Source organism: Mercenaria mercenaria, chromosome 15 (assembly GCF_021730395.1).
Source record: "Mercenaria mercenaria strain notata chromosome 15, MADL_Memer_1, whole genome shotgun sequence".
NCBI lineage: Eukaryota > Metazoa > Mollusca > Bivalvia > Venerida > Veneridae > Mercenaria > Mercenaria mercenaria.
Window position 1 is genome coordinate 15605794 of NC_069375.1, and position 22979 is coordinate 15628772.

A 22979-nucleotide genomic window follows, 5' to 3' on the forward strand; every position below is an offset into this window, starting at 1 on the left:
ATTTTTTTATTACATTTAAATGTACGCTTTATTATAAGTATGCATTATTTTTATAATATAACATGAAACAAAAATATGCCTGAAATGAAATAATAGCATTTAGACGTCCCGTTTTTATCATGTGTAAACTACTGATTTTTCATGATTTTGACGTCGTTTTTATGTTACACTAATGGGTTGCAACTTTTGACGTTACGTCATTAAGCTACAGTCACACATATGGATATGTCCGTGCGTAGAAGTACGGTGTGGACGGGATTGGTCTGCGTGGGCGGACACGGATAAGTACGGAACAGTACGTCTTAGTACGGGACAAATGGTGAGAAACGGGGAACAAAAATACAGGACGCGAATAAGTGCGAATAGGTATGGCGTACTATGTTGAACTACGTTTTACTGCGCCTGGTAACTTTCCCAGCGCGTGGACAGGTCTGCGGCGAACTACGTTGAACTACGCTTAAGTGCGGGCAGCCTCGGGTAACTACGTTCAGCTACGGCAAGGTACGTTTCAGTACAAATAACTGCGTTTAGTACGTTTAACTTCCAACAAAGTTGGACTAAAGTCACGTTGAAATGGCTACGGATCGCTATTACCCCAGTCACACATACGGCGCGGATAGCTACGTTTAGCCACGGATAGAAACGTAGTAATCCGTATCGATCCGTACCTGAGCTGTACGGGTCTGTACGGATTGATACGGATTACTACTTTAAGGTACGGGTCAGGTACGAATCGATACGGATTACTACGTTTCTATCCATGGCTAGACGTATCTATCCGCGCCGTGTGTTTGACTGGGGTATAACACTTCTGTGCATGTTCAAAAGTTGGAGAAACTTGCAAGTTTGGGATATGTCTTGAATACGTTTTGATCATATGTTGGTACGGATTGATACGGAATATTTCATTTCTATCCGTGGCTAGACGTAGCTATCCGAGCCGTATGTGTGACTTGGGTGTTAGAAATAAAGCGCCGAAAATAAATGATAAAGCATCAAAATATTTCTAATAATTTACATTAATTCACACAGATTATCCTTATTTTTGGCCGTCATTTGCCATAATCTGATATAAGATGCACAATGCGGTAGTAGTATGTAATTTCAAATATCTATTTAAGTAGATCAATTTTTGTTCTGATATTTTTCTGACTAATATACATAGATATGCTACAGATGAAATAAAAAAAAATGAAATAAAAGTTTTTAACATAGCACTTCATAAATATTATCTTGGAAGTATAAATTAATTAAAATTAAAACTAAAAGAACCAAAAATATCAAAAAAAATAAAAAAATTTCAACATATATTCCTTAGATGCACAGTGAGCCCAATATTTTCTTTCCATTTTTAAGCATCTTTATGTGTCAATAAAGCAGCAAAAATATTTTTAAAATCTTAACATCAGATTTTCTTTTTGTGGATTTAAACACGTTTTTTCCATTGAAAAAAGTTTGGTGGGGTAATTACGTCAAAACGTTATTTTTTCAACTGAAAGAGATTTGTTAGTGACATTTGTGGTTACATAACACTAATATCAACTTGTATATTTGAAGTAACTTGTAAGACCTGAAATCCATATAAACATTAAGTAGAATATTTTATATTTTATTTGGTAATCCCATTTTTTTTTCAATTTTATTTTATTTCAAAAGTGCTTAAACAGTGGGTAAAAATGCCCTATAAAATTAGAAACAAGTGCGGTGACTTGAGCTTTTTCTGCTCTTACTTTTCTTTGAAACTAACGTTCTTCAAGCTCACAGAGTATGCAAACATTCTCAATTGTAGAAAAAAAATGATCCTACATCCTTAATGCAAGACCTTTTCGTTTACTAACATTGTCAAAGCCTTTAATTCAATGTACCTGTTTGGCATAGACATCCGGTCTGAAAGAAGCCCTCCTTGCATTTACACGTGTTATCGTCTGCACAAAATCCACCTGGAACTATCTGACAAAACGTGTCACGTATGCACGACATTCCAAGAACTGAAAACCAGTAATTTCAAGTGTCTTGTTTATAATGTAGCGAAATACAATTAAATAATTACATATTCAAAAAGTGATTTAAAATGAAATTGTCTAAAATCACCTACATATAATAAATAAAATAACTTCATATCATATATAGAATACTAATATGTTGTCTTAAATATCACTTTTGGATAGTGTAAAATATCTAAAGACATATTATTCTAAACTTATGTTTATTACCTTGTTGGCAAGTGCCATCACTATCCTCTGTGTAACCTTCTTCGCAAGTGCAGTTATTGTTTTCGTTACAGTAAGCATTTTCAAAAGTGCAATTAACAACTGAACAAGACTCTCCGAGTTCTGTTAGGAGATTTAAATAACAAAAAGAAATGCATGTCAGATAAAAAAAACTTTAAAATTATTAGAATAATAAACATGTTATTTATTCATTCATGTTATTTATTCGTCATATGATTAAGAATAAAGTTTGTACTAAGATTTATTTAATCATATTTCCCAAGCTAATCTCTCATGATCCAGTTTTAGACATACAATTCTATTTTACAAAATTTTGGTAAGGACATATTTACCAGGTTTACACAAATATACATTCGTTTGGTCGAAATTATAATTGTTGATATACTGATAGGTTTCGTCAACATCCAGTTCATACCACTCCTGACTGTAACTAATGTAATTTTCGGCACAAGTACACTGCCTTAAGTCAGTGTCACATGCATATCCGTGGTAAGTACCGCAGTCATCTGTGCTTTCACAAGGAGTTCCATGTACTTCAAACCGAGAACACGCAAGTTAGTACAAAGAATCATATGTGTATATATATTTTCTGTTTGGTGTTTTAATTTAAAACGAGCTAAAATCAAATGTGTTATTTTTTAAAAAAAAAAAATAAAAACAACAAAAATACAAAAAATCAATGAATTGTACACTGAATTAAACCATGTTGTTACTATGGCAATATATATCGGTTCTATGATTAAACAAAACAAGTTAAAACAAAAAAAAGGTGCTGCATCGAATTACCTGGTTCGCAGAATACACCAGAATCATCTGTCTTGAAACCGTGGTCACACACACACATATTGTCAATGTTACATGTGAGATGTAAATGATAATAATAGTACCAGTCGTACCAATACCTTGTTTCATCATACCAGTAAAAGTAATAGTAGTTTTGATTTGGTACATTTGGCTTATAGGAGGGATCTAAATATTTGTAGGAATAATGGAGAGTGTTTCCGCAACCTACATCTTTACAACTGGAACCTAAAACTATATAAAATAAAACTTGCATATAGTAGTTACTACCAAAGTGATTGAATTCTAAATTATAATTTTAAAGAAAGTAATGTGAATGTTATATTATTTCGTTTAAACCTGCGTTTGATATGCAAATCATTTTGACAATGTTAGGAAAACATCATATTCTGCGTATTACCTGTTATCTATGCTTAATGTTTCATGAAAAATGCAAAACATCTTTTAAGTTATGACAGGTTACATTATGTGAGGATTAATTATTTGCCTAGATATACGACTGTAAATTGTATGGTAGTACATAATAAATCTCTGCAGGCTGTTTTTGTTGATATATGTTATATACAAAGTTTGTTTACGTAACAGGTAGCGCTATAATTATACAATAGACTATAGTAAATAATGCGAATGGACAGAAAACGGACATAAATATAGCATGCAGATTTTTATTTTTCCGTCTAAATATTTAAATCCTTCTCGCTTTTTAACTACGACGTAGCCATCGAATAAAAGACTAAAATGCCTCGTATGTATAAAGTTTTTATGACCAATCATTTTGGAAAATTCAACTCTTAGTAACGGACACGGGGACAAACTATAAGACCTCCATGGAGATACACCGATAGCGGATCAAAAATCACTATGTCTTTGAACGTTCATGAATTTTTACAAAAGAACAGGGTTGATGTAACATGTTCTCTTACCCTGTATACATAGACCATTGTTTTCGTCAAACCCATTTTCACATTTACATTGTCCATACATGTCGTTCCAATGCCAGTAATGTCTTTTACATACTGCATGTTCAAGAGGGCAGTCTTCTGAGCTGTTGTCAATTCTACAGTTACTATTCAAAACTGAAATGTCAAAAAATATTTATAGAATTATAAAAATTTAACTTTATGATAACATTGTTTATGTTGTCGATCATATTTGTCTTTAATAAAATGCTGTCGAATTATGATTAAAATCCGTTATTTACTAGAAAAAAAAGTATATTATATCACTATATGTGTTCATACGTCTCATTAGTTCGAGCCACTTTAAAGTTCATAAAGATATATTTGATGATTTCAATCAACATATTTATTTGCACACCTTCAAAGAGACATTGTTAAAGTAACACTCCTGAAAAAAAGAAAGAAAAAGAAACGACGCAAACTTTTTTCACACGTGTGATTATCATGTTTATATTCAGGTCCACATCTGCACGTGTTTTCCTCACACATATAGTTGTTTGAGAGTCCGCAGTCAGACCAGTCTGAACAGAAGGAGCCATAATCTGAAGAAGCGAAAACACATTTTCTACAGATGCATAAAGTAAAGAAACAAGTAAATAATACGATTTTGACACTACCTATGCACATTTTAGGCAGATAATAGCATGTGTATTTCCTTTTGTACCACATACATTCAGTATACATTAAATTTTACTGGGACACTGCTTTAACTTTTCAACATCAGTCTTAGGATCCGTGTGGCGGATGTAAGGTCTCTCCTGTAGAAGAGACATTACAACATTATAGCTCCGCCTACTTTATTATATATCCAATCAGAGAGAGTGTGTGCTGCGTTTTCTGGTCCTTTCGGATTATTCAGTTATTACTATTAAAGAATTTCAATTAACGGGACTCTTCCACTACGGCGGTTACTTAACAGAGTTTTTGATACCGTATCTGAGTCAGGTAACAGTTTTGACTGATCACATATTTTGAGGTTAACAATAAAAATAAAACTCATCATGCTGTAAAATTCAATGAGTTTACTTTATCTTTTTTAAATAATGATATAGAAGGTTGGAATAGTATGAAACTAAGATTTATACGAGTATAATGAAAAAAGACACTGTTTACAGTTAAAAGATATCCACACTGCAACTTGCGGTCGCGGTAAAGTTGAAAGAAATGCTGGTTAATTTCACAAGAACGCATGTTTCCCCTCCAACGATAATGAAGTCACTGTCTAAGGTTTCGGAAGTGAATGAAGTAATGCCATGTAATAGAGAGTCCCTAAAGGAATCAGGAAGGGATTTTAAGATTGTCTTAAATGAAGCATACTTGATGATCTTATGTATATTAACTATTATGCTACATGTATGTATGTTTTGGATTTGAATTTGCATGTCGAAAAGTCTACAGTTCTTAACCGTTTGAAACATATGTTGATATCAAAGTGATTTAGTAAAATTTCGTCTGTAAATTCATGAGTATAGAGAGGGAAATGTAATGAAATATCTAATATTATTAGAAGGAAATAATTCTGAAGAATAAAACCTTTTTCAGGGTCTATATGACACATTAGCATGTCATGGTTATTGCTAATGTATTGAAATATTTATGTATATATGTAAAAAATCAGAGAATGGACAGACATTTAAACTAAATTCCCAGACCTCGAAGTGACCATGGCCCTTTAATCGAAGGTCTCGATCTTGCATGTGCAAATTCGGCTCATGTTACATTTGTGCCAAGTACGAGGGTCGTTCAGATATGAATGCAACTAGGCCAAATTCTCGCTTTTAACTACGATTTGCACGAAATAGGGAAATGTATCGCATAGAGGGTTGTGTAAGCTGTCCATTGTTTAAGTCCATTCAGTCTAGCTTTGATAGTAGCTCGATTAACACTGTGACTATCTACGCGTGTACACTAAAGCTAAAATGGTTGGGCAAAGGTCTCCTTTCACTGACCAAATACGGTCCTTTATCAAGAACCGCTGTTTTCTCGGTATACAGGCGAAAGACATATTTAATGATGTCGTGTTTATGGGAACAATGAACTGTCATACGGTGGTGTTTGAAATTTAATTTATGCGGTGTAGATTCAGTAAAAGATGCGCCTCATGACACCGTCCGAAAAATGCAACTTCGCTAAAAATAGTTGAAAAAGTAAAGGATTTGATTGCTACCGATGCAAGATTTACAACTAGGCATATAGCTAAATGCATTGGTATCACAGCAGGAGCTGCTCATAAATTCTCAGATGTGTAAATGCAAACACAATAAAGCTCCTGTTGATACCATGTTAATTTCTAACCTCGAAGTGTGACATAGACCTTTACGCTTTACGTCTGGGAATTGCACATGACACATTGTTTTGTTATGGGAATCATTCGCGTTAAGTACTTATAAAAATCCTTGAAACCTTGCAGAATTACAAACTGGATCCGACACTGACCCTGTTTATATCATATTAACGTTTGACCTCCAAGTGCCAAATGTCTGTGAGTTGTACATACCACATTGGCATGCTATGGAGAAATGTGTGCAAGATAATGTTAAAATTCGGTGATAGATGGTTGAGTTATGGTGAGATTTGACCTCTAAAATGATATTTGCATTTAAGCTAAGTGTCGGTGTGTTCCGCTAGATACATTGAATAATTATGAGGAATACTGTTTCCTGTTGTAGCATGTACAGAATCCCTCGGGAGTTGTTGATGCCCTCGCCTCCATGAGCCTGCACGTCAACTTATAGCTTAGGATTCCTCAGAATATGAAAACACGAACTAAACATGCTTTATTCATACATTATTACATGTTAATGTAAAAGCATCTTTAATCATCTGAAAAAAAAATACTTGCAAAGGTACTGACGACAATAAATATATAGCAATTGTGAAAATACTGAACAATATGGCAGTTTTGACACTACAGTTCTTTTTCAACCGATTGTGAATTGAACTAGGCAAAGAATCTAGAAATTTGTAATAGTATATGTGATTCGAAATGCAGTTTGTAAATTAACGATTGATGAGTGCATCGATCGAGTAGTTTGGAACGTCATGGTGGGTAAATTTTCTTAAGACTCTAATATATTGTTTTAAATAACTTCCATTCATTTGAGAAAACTTTTCTAACTGAATGAATTACGAGGGTGGCAAAGACGTTTCAAATAAATATGTATAGACAGAATTATTGACACCTGACATATTTTTCTGCATCATTGGTATTTAAAAAGTGCTCTGATAGTCGACAGGATGTAAAAAAAATGAATAGGAAAACCTCGATAAATGTCAAACAGAAAAAGACACAATCCAAAAATGCATTCTCCTCCTACCAAAACACATGCATAAGCGGTGTATGAAATAATGTGTACATGGTTCACATATGATTTATTAGAGCGAAGCGTTAGAAATACTGTTATTTTTAAACACCAAATTGCTTGCATTTGATACATCCGTTTATCTTATCTTAAATAGATTTTTTTTGTTTATTAATGCAATTATGTTTGTAAAAAGGATAACAATAATTATACCGTTTTATTATGTATACACATTGTAAAAAGCATGTTGAGTTGTCGAAGGTGGTAGGAGTATGTAGGTTAGAAATTTTTGTAACATTCATATTGCACTTTTCGACAAAAATATAGGTGAGTTCTACGACCATCGAGATCACGTTTGTTCAACTAGAACAATTTGAAATTACGCTATACTTACACGATACACAAATGCCGTTTTCTTCCTTCCATTCGTACGTGTTGCACACACATTTAGAGTCTTTGCAAATTGTTCTTCCGTCATCACAGTTGAGGTCATCAAGACAAGATCGTCCAAAGACTGAAAAAAAGTATTACGAAATGGGGCGTATAAAGACAAGTAGGGACCAAACTCACTCTTTTACTGGATGTAGACTAATAGATGATTCAGATGAAAAGTTAATTATATACCTCGAATCATTTAATTAAGTTAAAGTAATATTCTATTGGTAAAAGTACGTTATACGTTTATGTTGCAGTTTATATGTCTTGCAGAAAGGTATGTTATAAACAATTCGGGTAAAACTAGTATGACTATAATCACATTGTTATATCAGTATGACATATTGGTACATAACTGAACTAATGAAACAAGCATTTCAAATAGTTTTATTTCGTTGTAATAATGTTGCGTAAACAGTATTGCTAAATAAACAATTATTTCAATTGTGAAAATTTCAATTTTTTTTATATCAGACTAAATATAATAATGTCTACTAAGTAGGAAAAATGTTTTTGTCAAATCATTATAAAGCTGATACAAAAATAGTTGAAAATGCTTTACGATGTTTACATAATGCACACAAAATAGTTGGGTTTGATTGAACATTTTTGCATTTACATGCTACCTTCACGCGATACCGAATGTTATCAGCGCCATTTTATATAACATAATTTGTTTAAGGGTAAGTTTGAACTGAAGATATATTTTATTCAATAAAATTAAATGTACCATTAAGAAAAGAATGTTAATAGTGTTTCAAATATAAATGCCATGCCTTTAATAGTACTATTCATTATTTAAACATTGATTATCTTTTATTAACTGCTGCAAATGCGATTTAACTTAAAATGATAAGAACTAGAAATTTTGTTTTCACGGAAAACGCACGTCTCCCATCACTTAGCAGGCAGACATTGTAAAACACCAATGTAGAGACATAACTCCAGGGAAAATCACTGAACCGTAATATTCCAATGATAAACACTACTAGGCTTTGCAATGATCACTCCTGTAAAGTTTGGTGGAAATCAACCCGTGATATAGAAGAAGTAGCACAGATAGCATTAAATTTGTGAAATGAAGGGTCGTGACTGCGTTGAACATCATTAAACTGATATGCACAAATATACTTCTGATCCCTCGTGAAGTCTGGTGAAATTCAACCCAGTGGTAAACAACAAGTATTGTAAACACTATACAATATGACAAATCAAGGGCCATAACGCTGTACACACAAAAATTACTGAACCGGAATATGCCGATGATATGCATAACAAGCTTTGCACCGATACCTCCTGTAAGGTTTTGTGGACATTTGCTCAATAGTGTAAGATATTTGGCCATAATATCATTAAGCATGACAAATAAAGGGCAATAACTTTGCTGAAAATCACATACCGATGATATCCACAATTAGACTTGGCACTGTTCACTTTTGTAAGGTTTGGTTGAAATAATCTAGATTATTTAAGAGAATTGACCAAAACGTCATACGATTTGACAAATGAAGGGTCATAACTTCACTGAGAATCTCCGGCCGGGACATGCTGACGATATGAGCCCAGGGCCCGGTTGTTCGAAACTTTAACTGCCTGTTAAGCTAACCGCCGGTTAAATTCTGTTTCAAAATATTATTCTTGGAGGGGAACAAAAGTATTGAATTTGATAATTACTTTATGAAGTTAAATTCCTCCAGGTGGCGTCGAAGCAGTTGCGCGGCCAAAGTAAACTGTGCAAATCAAATAGCCATAACTCCTCTGAAAATCACCTAAATCCGCCCGGTGGTGTTGGAAAAGTTGCGTGGGCACATTTTGTGACATATAGACAGACAGACAAACCGAAGGACATATAGACGGACAGCTGTAAATTAATGTCTCCACCATTAAATGTGGGAGACATAATAATGTGTACTTGTGCATAAAATAGTACTAATATATATACCGTTTCTTTTAATGTGTCATTTAAAATAGTAACATATTCTTTATCATGGTTGAGAAAAAAAGCTTGCTTATAGTTACGAGGGATGTGGTACATTTCATCACCTACCATGATCAAACTCTAACAGTCCGAGTCTGCCATTTTGTTGCTTTGATGCATTTTATGCTCCCAAAGGATATTTTCAGATTTTATTGATAATGTAAAATATAATAAGTACCTGGTGAGCATTCTACTCCATTCAAAAGTGTGTGACCAGCAATGCACATACATTCACCACCATCGCAGAACGTGTTGTTTGTTGTACAATCACTGTCCTCGAAACAAAAACCTTGCGGAAAAAATCAAATATGGTCATATTTTATTAAAAAGTGCTTCAAATTTGTCTATATACAGCATGTACCTGGTGAACAACAGCTATTGTTTTACATAGAACTATCAGGAAAATCATGCTCTTAAGATAACTAAATAGCAGTAAAATAATTGAGTATGAAAAACATGTTCACAAAATCCGAGTGGATTTTAAAAAATCGTGTGATTGCATCATTCGATTTTTAGAAACCATTACCAGCAGTTTTTCACAATGTGTTTAAAATATAAAAGTGTTAATTTTTTAATTTAAAACATACTGACAATCAAAGTATTGCGTTAGGATATTTGTTCAGGATAAAGCACGATTTCAAAAGATATCGTCAGCTAATGGGCTAGACCTGTACCTTTTTACAAGTAAATTGTTACAGTTAAAAATGCACTTGTGTAAAGATAATCCCTAATGACTACAGCAATATTGACTTGAAATACTAATTAATTTCAGGTTAGAAATGTTAATGGTCGTAGTGATTATTCAATTACCACAATACACGAGTGTTTTCTAAACCTTGAAACACTCATTAAGTGTCATTGACGACACACCAATTATAATTATAAAGTCGGTCAAATGCATGAGAACTTACCGAATGTGTTTACTTCAACGACAACAATGGCCAGCAAAAGAAATACGCAGAAAAATAAAGTCTTCATTGAATCCACAGACTGCATGATTTATCCATTGACCTGCACTAAAGAAAGCAAAGTTGTTGTAAAGGTTATATGCTTTTGTTAATATGCCAATTATATTTCTTAACCTGCAAAAGCATAAGCATTACAAATGCATAAGCATTAACACTAGACAACCGATTTGTATACGGCAGGAAATTCAGTCACATTCAAAATGGTTCACATTTGTCTCGCCCATATCTAATTTTTATGGTGGCTCGTTTCTGCTCAGACGTGCTATCGTTTGGGTGCCTCAACCTGAACGACAACATGACATTGCCGTGTTGGCACTCCAGCTAGCACGAGGACACGACAAACGTAAGATGACGACATTACATTTTTCTATTATGTTGGTGCCCTATTGAAGACAATACAAGGACACGATAATAGCATTCCATCGTGCTCTTGTGATATCGTACTGACAGGCACGTCAACATGAGGACAGGACAAATTGTTTTATCTTTGTTTCGCCTCATAGTTGACATATGCAGACGGACATATAAAAGATACCCTGATACCAATAGAAAACAACTAAGTTAAATAAGCTAAAATGAATATGATCTTGACACAGGATACTGAGCGACGTGTACTTGCTTCAATTTATCTACATTATTGTAGCAGCATATTTGTAAGTATACCGCGCATGTCAAGCTGAAGGAGAAACAAAATAAAATTATTGTTCTCGCGTTTTCGCAAAGTGTCCCTTTAGCACGACCGAAGACAACATGGCAGAATGCTACTTTGACGTGTACTAGTGTTGTCGCGTGCCCCCCCGCCTGCACAAGGACACGATAAAATTGAGCGTCATTACGACGTCGACGGAAATAATTTTCGTATCTTCACCCTACTTTTGTCAAGACAGCACGACATGGCAGAAACGAGACACCATATACTTTATAATATTGATAATACTTTGTGAATGTTAACGTTGCACATAATCAATACTAGTATTATGAGTGACAATGTATTTAAACACATTGTGGACATTTAAAGTCTTTCAAATTAATTTTTATCTGTGAATCTCATTGTGAGAAAATGTTGCATTTTCTTCTTAACTATACCGCGGTCGTTTTGTTTGTTTTTCTTTGTACAGTCGTAACACCTGACAAAATCGATAACAAAGATAACATTTATATCTTTAATGAGATAAAAACTGATAAAAGTTAGATAACATTTATATCTTTAATTATGATTACGCCCAAAAAACATTCGGTGTTATTCAATTATTTACATATCAGGCGAAACTAATTGTAAAAATAACTAGATATATTCTCAAACTGCTTATTTATTGAACACATACCATCGCGTTGATATTATTAGTAGGGATCTTTTTATGCAGTAGGTGTTGAATGCACACTCGAAGTTGTAGTGCAAGGAATATTCAACATGATTTCAATGCCTCTTTTGTGTCGAAAATTGTTAAACTTTACAGCTGTTGAAATATGATATATGTTCAATGATTGTGACACATGATTGGCTAAGTATATTCATTTTGTCATAATTGACATGCGAATCCCGTACGTTTTTTCAACGCCGTAAAAGAGACCAAAATTCACAATAACTGCACTATTGTGCTGAAAATGTATCAACATTTAAAGTTATTCAAACGATATTCAAAACAAATGCATTGTTTAAAATAAAATTTTAAGGCGAAGAAATGTCTTCATATATACTATACCCGTATTGAGACAGGAAAGCAGATACGTTAGACTTAAAATCATGTCTAAAATGGTGAAGAATGTTTTATTTTCTAATTATGTAATCTTTATATTTTATCTTTTTTAAAAAAAGTCCAGAATAATCTGTTTCAGCCAACCACAAAGAAATTATATGTTTGTTTTGTTTGTGAAAGCTTTATTGTTTACAATGAATAAATTAGATATATAGTAATTTAGAATTCTTGGAGCAGTACAGCACCCCTAAAATAACATTCAACGTTTTAATTTTAAATGATACATATTTCTTTCATTTGTTAAAAATAACAATTATAAACATGATCAGGTAATATTTTAAATGTTAAATAAAATTTCGAAAATACGAAATTTTATTTCTTTTTTTTTTTTCAAAAAAATATTTTGTTCTTATTTCGTATATCGTTTCGTTATTTTGAAATATTATTTCGGAATTCTACTGCACTTTAAAGAAATTTTGATACATTACATTCTTCCACTTTATAAATTTGAAGTGATATTCCTTAACATCGAAATACATCTAAAATATTCGAGAATACGAAAAAAGATTCCGTTATTACAAAGATTTATTTTGTAAATACGACATTTTGAAAAAAGCAACGTTATACCTAAATTATAAGCGCGTGAAGACGCTGATGGGGCTTTGTAAAATGAAACTGAATTCTCATGGACTATAATTCAGATATGTCAAGAAGTTTCGGTAAAAATTATTCCATTCTCTGATATAGAAGTGAATTGCTTAAATAGCTGGTAAACTTCAACGATGATATCGAAACAAATGCGAAATCTTTCCTTTGACATGAAATTTTTCCTTTGACATATCATTAAGACACAAAATTTTGGAAACAGACACTTGAAATTCATATTTCCTATAGAATATCTATTTGTGTCTTTACACAAAAATAGAGAATAATAAAATATGTGCTCGATAATTACCTTAAAAAGCATCAAGGTTTGATCAGTAACCTATCGAATAAAGGAATGATACAGATGAAAATTGTTTATCTATTTATAGTCAAAATATATGAAGTATTAGAAATAAGATTAGTTTTATAAAAGATAAATGGCTTGATTACGACTTGCTCTGTTTCACAGAGACACATCTTGACAATACGCTATCAAACGAATCTGTTTCTATTGAATCTTTTTCTACTGTCTATCGCAAAGATGTTACCTGTCATTCAGGCGGAATTTTAGTTAATGTTTCTGATCAATTTATTTCAAAGCGTAAATTAATGTTCGAAGTCTATCAGCAAGAATCAATTTGGATTATGTTAAGAAACAAACATACTATATATCATATCTGTAGCCAAATGCGCCCGTTGAATTTTGAAATAAACTGAGTATTTGTTTAGAAAATAGTCTTGAATATTGTGCTAAAGTTATTTTAGTAGGAGATGTAAATGAAGACCAATTAAATTTGAATAATCACAAATTAAAAGATATTTTATTACTTAATGATCTTCGAAATATTATTAAAGAATCGACACGAGTTACTGATAACTCTTCAACATTAATAGACCCTATAGCAGTTACTGACAATATCCAAGTTTACCGTTCAGGAATATTTAATACACCACGTGATATAAGCGATTATTATGGAACCTACGTTTATATTAGATATACACAAGTATCATGTAAAATATGTTAAAGACGCGTATGGATTTACGATCGCGGAAGTTTTCAAGAATTGAATAATCTCATACAGAACACAGATTAGTCGTGTCTAACTTTAAATTCCGTTCGCGAAGCGTGTAACTCTTTTACATCAATATTTCTGAATTTGGCAGAAAAATGCATTCCTACGCGTTAAGTCACTATCCGACCTAAAGACAAACCTTGGTATGATTCAGAAATTCGCAGACCATAAAGACAACGTGATCGAACAAAGAAAAAAGCTATAAAAACTAATTTGACATCGGATTTGAATGCCTTTAAATGACTGAAAAATAAAGTAAATAACTTAAAAACACATGCTAAAGAAAAAATTTTCAATACTCTAGAGTTTTCGTTAGAAGAATCAAACGTGAACAATCCAAAACAGTACTGGAAAACTGGAAAATTACTTATAAAGGTACAAATTCTAATGCCTTCAACTCAATATCAACATTAGTCGTTGACGAAGATAACTATGAAAAATATTATACTACTGATAACGATAAAGCTAACTGTTTAAATGAATATTTCACTTCAATATAAAAAATTGATTCTTCAGAAACTCAACTGCCGACATTTGTAAATAAATGAAATAATGTTTTGACAGATTTCACTATAAAAAGTCTAGAGATAATAGATATACTTTCATCACTACCAACAAATAAAGCTGTCGGACCAGATGAAATCAGTCATAAATTATTAAAAGAAACTCGATTCAGTATTAGTTATCCTTTAACTATTTTGTTTAATGAAGGTATTTATCCAAATATCTGGAAATTTGCAAAAGTTATGCCACTTTTCAAAAATGGAAATAAAAATTCACCTTCAAACTATCGACCGATCTCACTGATTAGTTGTGTAGGAAAAGTAATGGAAAGGGTAATATTCAAAGATATTAACAATCACTTACATTCAAATAACTTAATGTATCCATTACAGTTAGGGTTTCTTCCAGGTCATTCCTCTGTTTATCAACTGATCGACATATATCATCAAATATGTGAATCATTCGATAAAAAACAGTCAACATGTATTATTTTCTGCGACATCTCTAAAGCTTTAGATAGAGTTTGGCACCGTGGTCTCATCTTTAAACTCAGACAATACGGTATTAATAACGAACTCTTAAAATGGACCAATGACTGTCTTTCTGAAAGTAAACAGTCTGTGTTTGTAGGTTCTGAATAATCTGAAATACTTGATATCTCTGCCGGTGTTCCCCAAGGCCCCGCCCTTGGGCCTCTTCTATTTATCGTCTACGTTAATGATATTGCCGAAAATCTACTAAGTGAAACACGCCTCTTTGCAGAAGACAGTTCTTTAGCTGTTTCATCTAGTGACACACATTATATCGAAACGACTTTAAATCGTGACCTCCAAATCATCGATGAATTGTCTAAACAATGGCTAGTAAATTTAAATCCTAGTAAAACTGAAGTTATGTTTTTCTCAACAAATATAAATAATAAGCCAACACTTGTATTTAATGACAACTCTATCGAATTTGCAGATCATCATAAATATTTAGGCTTAACACTATCTACAGATTTAAAATGGCACAAACACATTGAAAATATAACCTTATCAGCCTCTAAAGTGCCAAGTACAATGCGGGCATTAAAATTTAAACTAAAACAATTAACATTAAATAAAATCGACATCTCTTACATGCGCCCCATATACGCTTTGGTTGTGTGGGACGGATGCACATAATATGTAAAACAATCTTTAGAAAAGTTACAGTATGAAGCCGCTGGCATAGTAACAGGTTTAACGCGGTCGGTTTCAATCAACTCTCTGATTAAAGAAGTAGGTTGGATTTCTCTTTCAGACAGGCGAAAAATTTAGAAGTTGGTTACGGTCTATAAAGCATAAAATGGTCTTCTTCCACAATACGTAGAAAATATCTTCTCTTCATTAATATCAGAAACGACAAATTTTCCACTAAAGAATAGTAACAATTATACAATAGTAAATCGACGTACAGAGACATACAATAAATCATTTATACCTTCTGCTACCGAATTATGGAATACACTTGATACTGCTGTTCGCGATTCAAGTTCATATATATATATATATATATATAAATCAAGAATGAAAGAGAACTTCAAAGCGCCACAAGTACCTAAGCATTTTTTGTTTGGAAAGAGACTTTTTTCGGTTCTACATGCGCGCATTAGAAATAACTGTAGTAAATTTCATGGCGATCTGTTCAGGAACTTTTTGAGGGAAACTGCAACATGTAATTGTGGATACTCGTTTGAAGATGCTGAGCATTACCTATTTCACTCTCCCATATTTAAACCTCAAAGAATTATACTCTTTGAAGAAACTAGAATCTTTAATCCGGTTAATGTAAATCTATTACTTTTCGGTAGTGATTTGTTAGACGTTGAAAATAATAAAAAAGTATTTACAGCTGTTCAAAAGTTCATTATTTTGCGAATGTATCTGTTGGCAGAAACCAATCCATTGATCATTGGTGGGATACTTCTTGGCTGGACAAATTATTATGTTTCTAACTCAACGTTTTGTGTTGTTTTTTTTCTTCTGCTTATTATGTATGCATGTTACAAATAGCTTAAAATTATGCCATTTCTAAATAACAATATATATTTACTTTCTATGTAGGGGAGGGCCGATCGCTAATGTTGTAAGAACTTGGGCAAACCCTTTTGCTTTTCAGTGTATTATAAATGTCTTGTCTCTGTAAATACATGTATATATAAGCAATAAAATATGTTTAAACTAAATAAAAGAAAATAAAGTATATTTGTTAAACGAGTTTTGCATCACACTGTTAACCAGGTTTTTGAAATGAGAACACTAGTATTCAGAAAAGCTGATGTACCAATGTTGACCTTCCAGTTCTAAACGTATTAGTATCTTATCGAAAGGTCAATGGCGTATTCTTATGATTATTAATTACGATCTAAGTCTGCTTATTTAGATGCGTAGTACAACTCTATCCTATATAAAGAGCCTACTAGTGGTATTTATTTGAATTAAGTCATTTAAATGTTTGTTGTATTTTTTTAATTTTGTTGTTACACCAACACATTTGGAATAGTAAAATAAAATGACATACAATGTAGTTGATGAACAGGCAAGTTATGATGGACGATAAGTTTTTCTACATACTTGTTTGTTTCATGTATTTTTTCACAATGCATTTAAGTTCAATCGAAATATTTTAAAAGTTAATCCGCTCAAATATTTTCTTTCATTATTATTATAAACGTTTTAGGGATGGTACAAAAAAAAACAAAGAAAAATATCAAACAGGGAATGCCGCGCACCAAAAGCGCAGTCTCCTCAAAACGAACCCCCCAGCACGCAAACGCGTGCACCACACACACACACACACACTCAAAGCTTACACATCAGGACAAAACGAACAACACACACACACACACACTCTCTCAAAGCCAACACATAAGGACAAGACGAACAATAAGCATACACATACGCGCGCACACTATATATATATATAGTATGCTACTATCTGCATAACCAAACAGATCGAAGCTGAGATGATCGTTTGTTTCCCGTTAAGTGAAATTTCAAATAATTAAAAAAAAACAAGTGTTTTTTTTTTTTTTTTTTTTTTTTTTCAAATTTATTCATAAAACAGAATGTTTATTGACAAAGTCCACAATATTACACAAGTGAAGTTTACAATATAACATACAAATGTGTAAGATAGTAATATAGAAGATGTTTTATGTTTCAAACAAAGTGATAAGCATTACATATAATTTCTTTAGCAATAGTATTCTAACGCATTCAGAAATTTATTAAGAAATAGTAACTTTTAATCTTTATTTCTTGACAAATATTTAACCACAGTTAATATATCAGTGTGCAATATTTCGATCATATTAATAAATTTCTTTCTTCGTTCGCTGAAGAGATACGTCTTGTTAATACAGTATGTTATTATACTGAGTAAAATATTAATATCCTGGTATTCTTTATAATCAATTTTGTAACCAATTACTATGTTATTCATATTTTTCACCGATTTATTTAAACCACACTTACTAAGTGCTTCATGAACGATCTTCCAGAAATCTGATAAATAACTGCAATTAATGAAGAAATGACAACTGTCTTCAATGCAATTACAATGATGGCAGTTCGGACTATCTATTATTTTCCAAGTAAAAAGATTCAAGTTTGTAGCAACAATACGATGAATCAATTTATACTTTAGCTGTTTGATTTTATTGTCAGGAATAATTTTGTTTAAAAAATAGTAAAATGCATTCCAATTTATTTGATGACCAATTTGTGTTTCCCAATACCTATGAATATACGGTGATTCAATTTTCTTGCTAACAAGTACCATGTATATATCCTTATTGGTAACGTCAGTAAAAGGTTTCCTTTTTACATCAGGGAAGGTTAAATTTGTTCTAACTTTAGTCAAATAAGAGTCTTTTGATTTTAAAATTATTTTCCATTCCTTTGGAATTGCGTTTTTTTCAGTATATTTATTTCTGATATCCAGTTATTTTTTACCTTGAGACTATTGAGTATTTGAGTTATATCAAGTTCACCTTTCTCTGACAATAAATCATTAACAAAAAGTATATTAGAATCTATCCACTTTTTGAATATAATACATTTTCCTTTATGCTTAATGAAGCTATTACCCCATATTAACTGTTGTCTTATTTTATCAAAAGTTTCTAGTTTACTACTGTTGTGGACAGATCTGTTGAACTCTATCCATATTTGTAGTACATTTGTATAAAAGGCAGGTAATACCAATCTGACTGTGGTAGTGATTTAATAGAATCTAAATTCATCCTAAATACTAAGAAGTTCCTTCCATATTGATTTAGGAAAAAAGAAGGGATAGAAAGGGCAGGAAAAAAAACAAGTGTAAAATATCTACTGACTAACATATTACCGATGCAGCAGTAATCAGAAGGCACAAATATATAGCTAAAATGTACTTACTACATTTAAAGCCAGTTTAAGTCCGCTCCATTTTGTAGACTGAACAATTTTGCATTAAGGTTTGGTAATTGATATTCCTGTTTATAGGCTTATACACGAACGAGACGGGATTCAATTGGCTATAGAAAATCAAGGCATAAAATTAGACAAGGCAATTAAGATATAAAGGTTTAAATGATAGACCCGGAAGATTACTAAAAACGTCAGGGACGTAACTTAACAAGATCATTGTGTAAACGTTAATTTTCAAGGAGTGTACTTGGGCTTGTTCACTTCAAAAAATTTTAAAATTCTATATCCCGGAGGCATTGACATATAATTATACGAAAATAAAGTAAATACTTTTGTAGTTTTTGCTATATGTAAAACTAGTTTGTCTACATCTCCATATAAATTTATTAATCTATTTATTTATTTTGTTAGGTTTAACGTCACACCGACACAATTACCGGTCATATCGCGACTTTCCAGCTTTAATGGTGGAGTAAGACCCTATGTGCCCCTCCGTGCATTATTTCATCACGAGCGGGCACCTGGGTAGAACCACCGACCTTCCATAAGCCAGCTGGATGGCTTCCTCACATGAAAACTCAAACGCCCCGAGTGAGGCTCGAACTCACATCTATGAGGAGCAAGTGGTTTGAAATCAGCGACCTGAATCACTCGGCCTTGGAGGCCTCCAACATAAAAGAAATTGAAGCAGATCATTCAGAAATATAAACTAACAATAAATGCACGTATTACATGTATATGCGGAAATGACGTAGACTATTCGTCACACTTCCAGTTTGTCTAACTTAATTTTCTGTACAATAGAGTAGTAATTAAGTTTTTTATAGTCACCACCGTTAACCCATATTGGCGGCTCCTCCAGAAGTCTTCTGCGCCCTCGTTGGAGGATTATTCCATCACAACTAAACTCCAATGACAAGTAACTTTTTGGTGTTTTATCATTGTAACGCACTAACGATCCAGTCGGCATTTTGACGTCTTAAATGTAAAAGACTGTTTAAGAGTGTAAATGGAATCACATAATTTTCTGCGACAGGAGATCACCTTAACTGCGTGTGTATATTTTATAACGTTCAAGCGATTTATTTACATTTGTATTGCGGGTTTAAAACAATGTTTTGTCAAGAACAGTCATAAGTGGTCTAACATAAAAATGACACCACAAGAAAATTTAGAACTCTTAGCAAAATATATAAAATGCAAGGAAACATGGAGAGAAACTTCCAAAATACTGTAAAAAACTTGAATTTTACGTAGTTGACATATCTTTAAAGATAACCCAATCTTCAGTTAGCAACAATTCTAAAAACTTTATCATGCAACTGCTATGCAACCTGCCTGATATTTTAAGGCTGAACCTCACTCCTTCATATCAACCCCGACCTGATAACATTAATATCAAAAGACAGTAGCCTGTTATTTTCTTTTGATAAAGCTTATGTACCTATAGATAGATTGCGTTTTCGTTTCCAGAGAAATAATTGACAAAAAAATCTAACATCTGCATGTTTCACTTGAATGTATTCTACGCTAACCGGAATTGATATCTTGGTGAAAATGAATATTTTATTTTGTAAATGGTAGATCTACACTGCTTTTTTAATGAAAAACGTTGTTCAGTATATTTTTATAGCGAAATGATGAAAAAGTAATCTCTAATTTTGCTGAGAAAATGCAAAGAAAATTATAATTTATAACACTCTTTGGAAAGGATAATATCTAGTCATGAAATAGGTTTTATATTTTGCCTCAGTTGTAGAACACTTTCTTCAAACTTTTAGAACTATTTTGCGTGTCAAAGCTATTTTCCTTTTACATTGATGAACTTTTCTGCTTAAAGACCGCTGTGGAGTTGTGTAAACTTAAACCGCATGCTTTAAACACAGTCTCCTATCAGCTTATATGGACATAGACAGCCTAACCTTCGCTTTTAAAAAAGATGAAATAAGTTAAAACGATTAAACATGTATAATTTAAAGGAAAATTTGATTTGAATTTACAATCGTCTGATGCTATCAATTTTTGAAACACAAAAATTGGCTATTACAAGCTCTCTAACATTCAAGAAATAGATTTTTTCATACTAAATAGATATTAATATTTTTGACAGGAGAGTTCAATGACTTCCTAAAAGTCGTTTGCTTTTATTGCTATAATGTCTTGCACGAAAGGCGCGAAAGATTCGCTCGGCCAGAATTTAAAAGGCGTGCTAAAGTCAACATTCAAAAATAATCCACAAAAGAACTAGCTACCTCCAGCCATTTTAGTAGCTCCATCCAGACAGCCATCTTGGATCCGCCATCGATGGTTTCAAGATGGCGCTGAAAATCTTAAATTTCACCGACTACTAGTATTACGAGCAAACACATTGTGGACAATTATATTCTTATACTTTGAAATTGATTTGTACCTGTGAATCTTATTTTAAGCAAAAGTGCATCTTTTTCTAATTATATCAGTGCCACGGTCGTTTAATGTTTTCCTTGTATGGCCGAAATTATTAATTTTGTTATTTACATATCAGTTTTAAAAGAACAAATGTAAACAACCCATAAATATTTTCTCAAATTGCCTACTTACTGAAAAGATACCAACGCGGTGCTTTCGTTTGTGGGGATCTTTGTTAGCTTTTTGCAGTAGGTGTTTAAATGTGGATTCGAATTTGCAGTGCATATTGTCAATGCTTCTTTTGTGCAGTGAAATAACCATACCTTTGTATCTAAAAAAATGTTAAAACATTACAGTTTTCGAAATATGATATATGTTCAATGGTTGTGACACAGGGTCGGCTAAATATATTCATTTTGTCGTAACTGACATGTGATACCTATACGTGTTAAAAACTGATATTTCAACGACGTTAAAGAGACCAACGTTTACAATAACAGCTCGATTGTACTGATAATATATTGAAAGTTTAAGTAAAAATATAACCAAATGAAATCAAATGTAAGACATAGAAATGTCTTCAAATAGACTATGCTCACATGAGACAGGAGACTTAAAATTATGTCTAAAATGGTGAGGAATAGTTTAACTTCTCATTATTATTTAATCTTTATATGTTATCTTCTCCAAAGCGTAGAATATTTTTTATGCCAACCAACAAATAAATACATGTTTGCCAAAGTTTAACTTGAACTTGTTAATTCATATAAATGACAAGGATCCTTGGAGCGCTACGGCGCCCCTAAAGTGATATTCAACGCTTCTGTTCTAAAAGTTACATATTTCTTCATTTCGTAAACAAAACTGTTTTGTATATATGAAATAGTATCTTATAAAAATAATATTTCGTATATACGTAATGTTATTTCTTTTTCTTTCCGAAAAATTATTTCGAACTTTACGAAATAATTTGTATTTTATATATATATATATTCTTCTTATTTTTTATTTCGAAATATTATCTCGAAATACTACTGCGTTTTTACGAAATAATCTGTAATTTCATTTTATATTTAACATTCTTTTATTTCGTAAATTCGATATGATATTTCGTAAAAACGAATACATTTAAAAAAAATCTAAGTAATATTTTAACACTCATATATTCGAAAATGCGAAAATCGATTTTGTAATTACAAATACTATTCAGTCAATACGTATTGTATTCTCTGAAATATAAATAAAATGGCATACATAGTTGATAAATTTTCACGATAACATTGAAACCAATGCGTAACCTATTTTCCGACATGACGTTAAGACACAAATCATGAAAAAAAAAAAAAAAAAAAAAAAAAACATTCGAAATTAATAATTCTACTTGAGCGTCTATTTGCGTCTTTACACAAAACGTAGACAAGCAAACAATATTTGCTCGATAATTACCTGAAATAATTATCAAAATTTTATGCTGTCAGATAAGCATCGACAAAACACTAGTTTTCAGAAAAGCAAAAACATCAATGTTAACATTCCCAGTATGTTATAGAAAGATCAGTGTC

General features: G+C 32.2%; 1 protein-coding gene across 1 annotated transcript in view; it reads right to left on the minus strand.

Moving 5' to 3' along the window:
- Positions 1-19135, minus strand: part of LOC128548707 (uncharacterized) — a 29105-nt gene extending 9970 nt beyond the window's left edge. Inside the window, exons 1-10 of the mRNA XM_053524075.1 lie at positions 19018-19135; positions 10618-10717; positions 9885-9995; positions 7688-7807; positions 4414-4533; positions 3956-4108; positions 3018-3266; positions 2564-2764; positions 2214-2333; positions 1866-1988 (exon numbers count right to left, since the gene is read on the minus strand). Of these exons, the coding sequence (XP_053380050.1) occupies positions 1866-1988; positions 2214-2333; positions 2564-2764; positions 3018-3266; positions 3956-4108; positions 4414-4533; positions 7688-7807; positions 9885-9995; positions 10618-10702 (1282 nt within the window). The 5' untranslated portion in view covers positions 10703-10717; positions 19018-19135. The remainder of the gene's footprint in view (positions 1-1865; positions 1989-2213; positions 2334-2563; positions 2765-3017; positions 3267-3955; positions 4109-4413; positions 4534-7687; positions 7808-9884; positions 9996-10617; positions 10718-19017) is intronic.
- Between the last annotated feature and the right edge of the window lie 3844 nt (positions 19136-22979).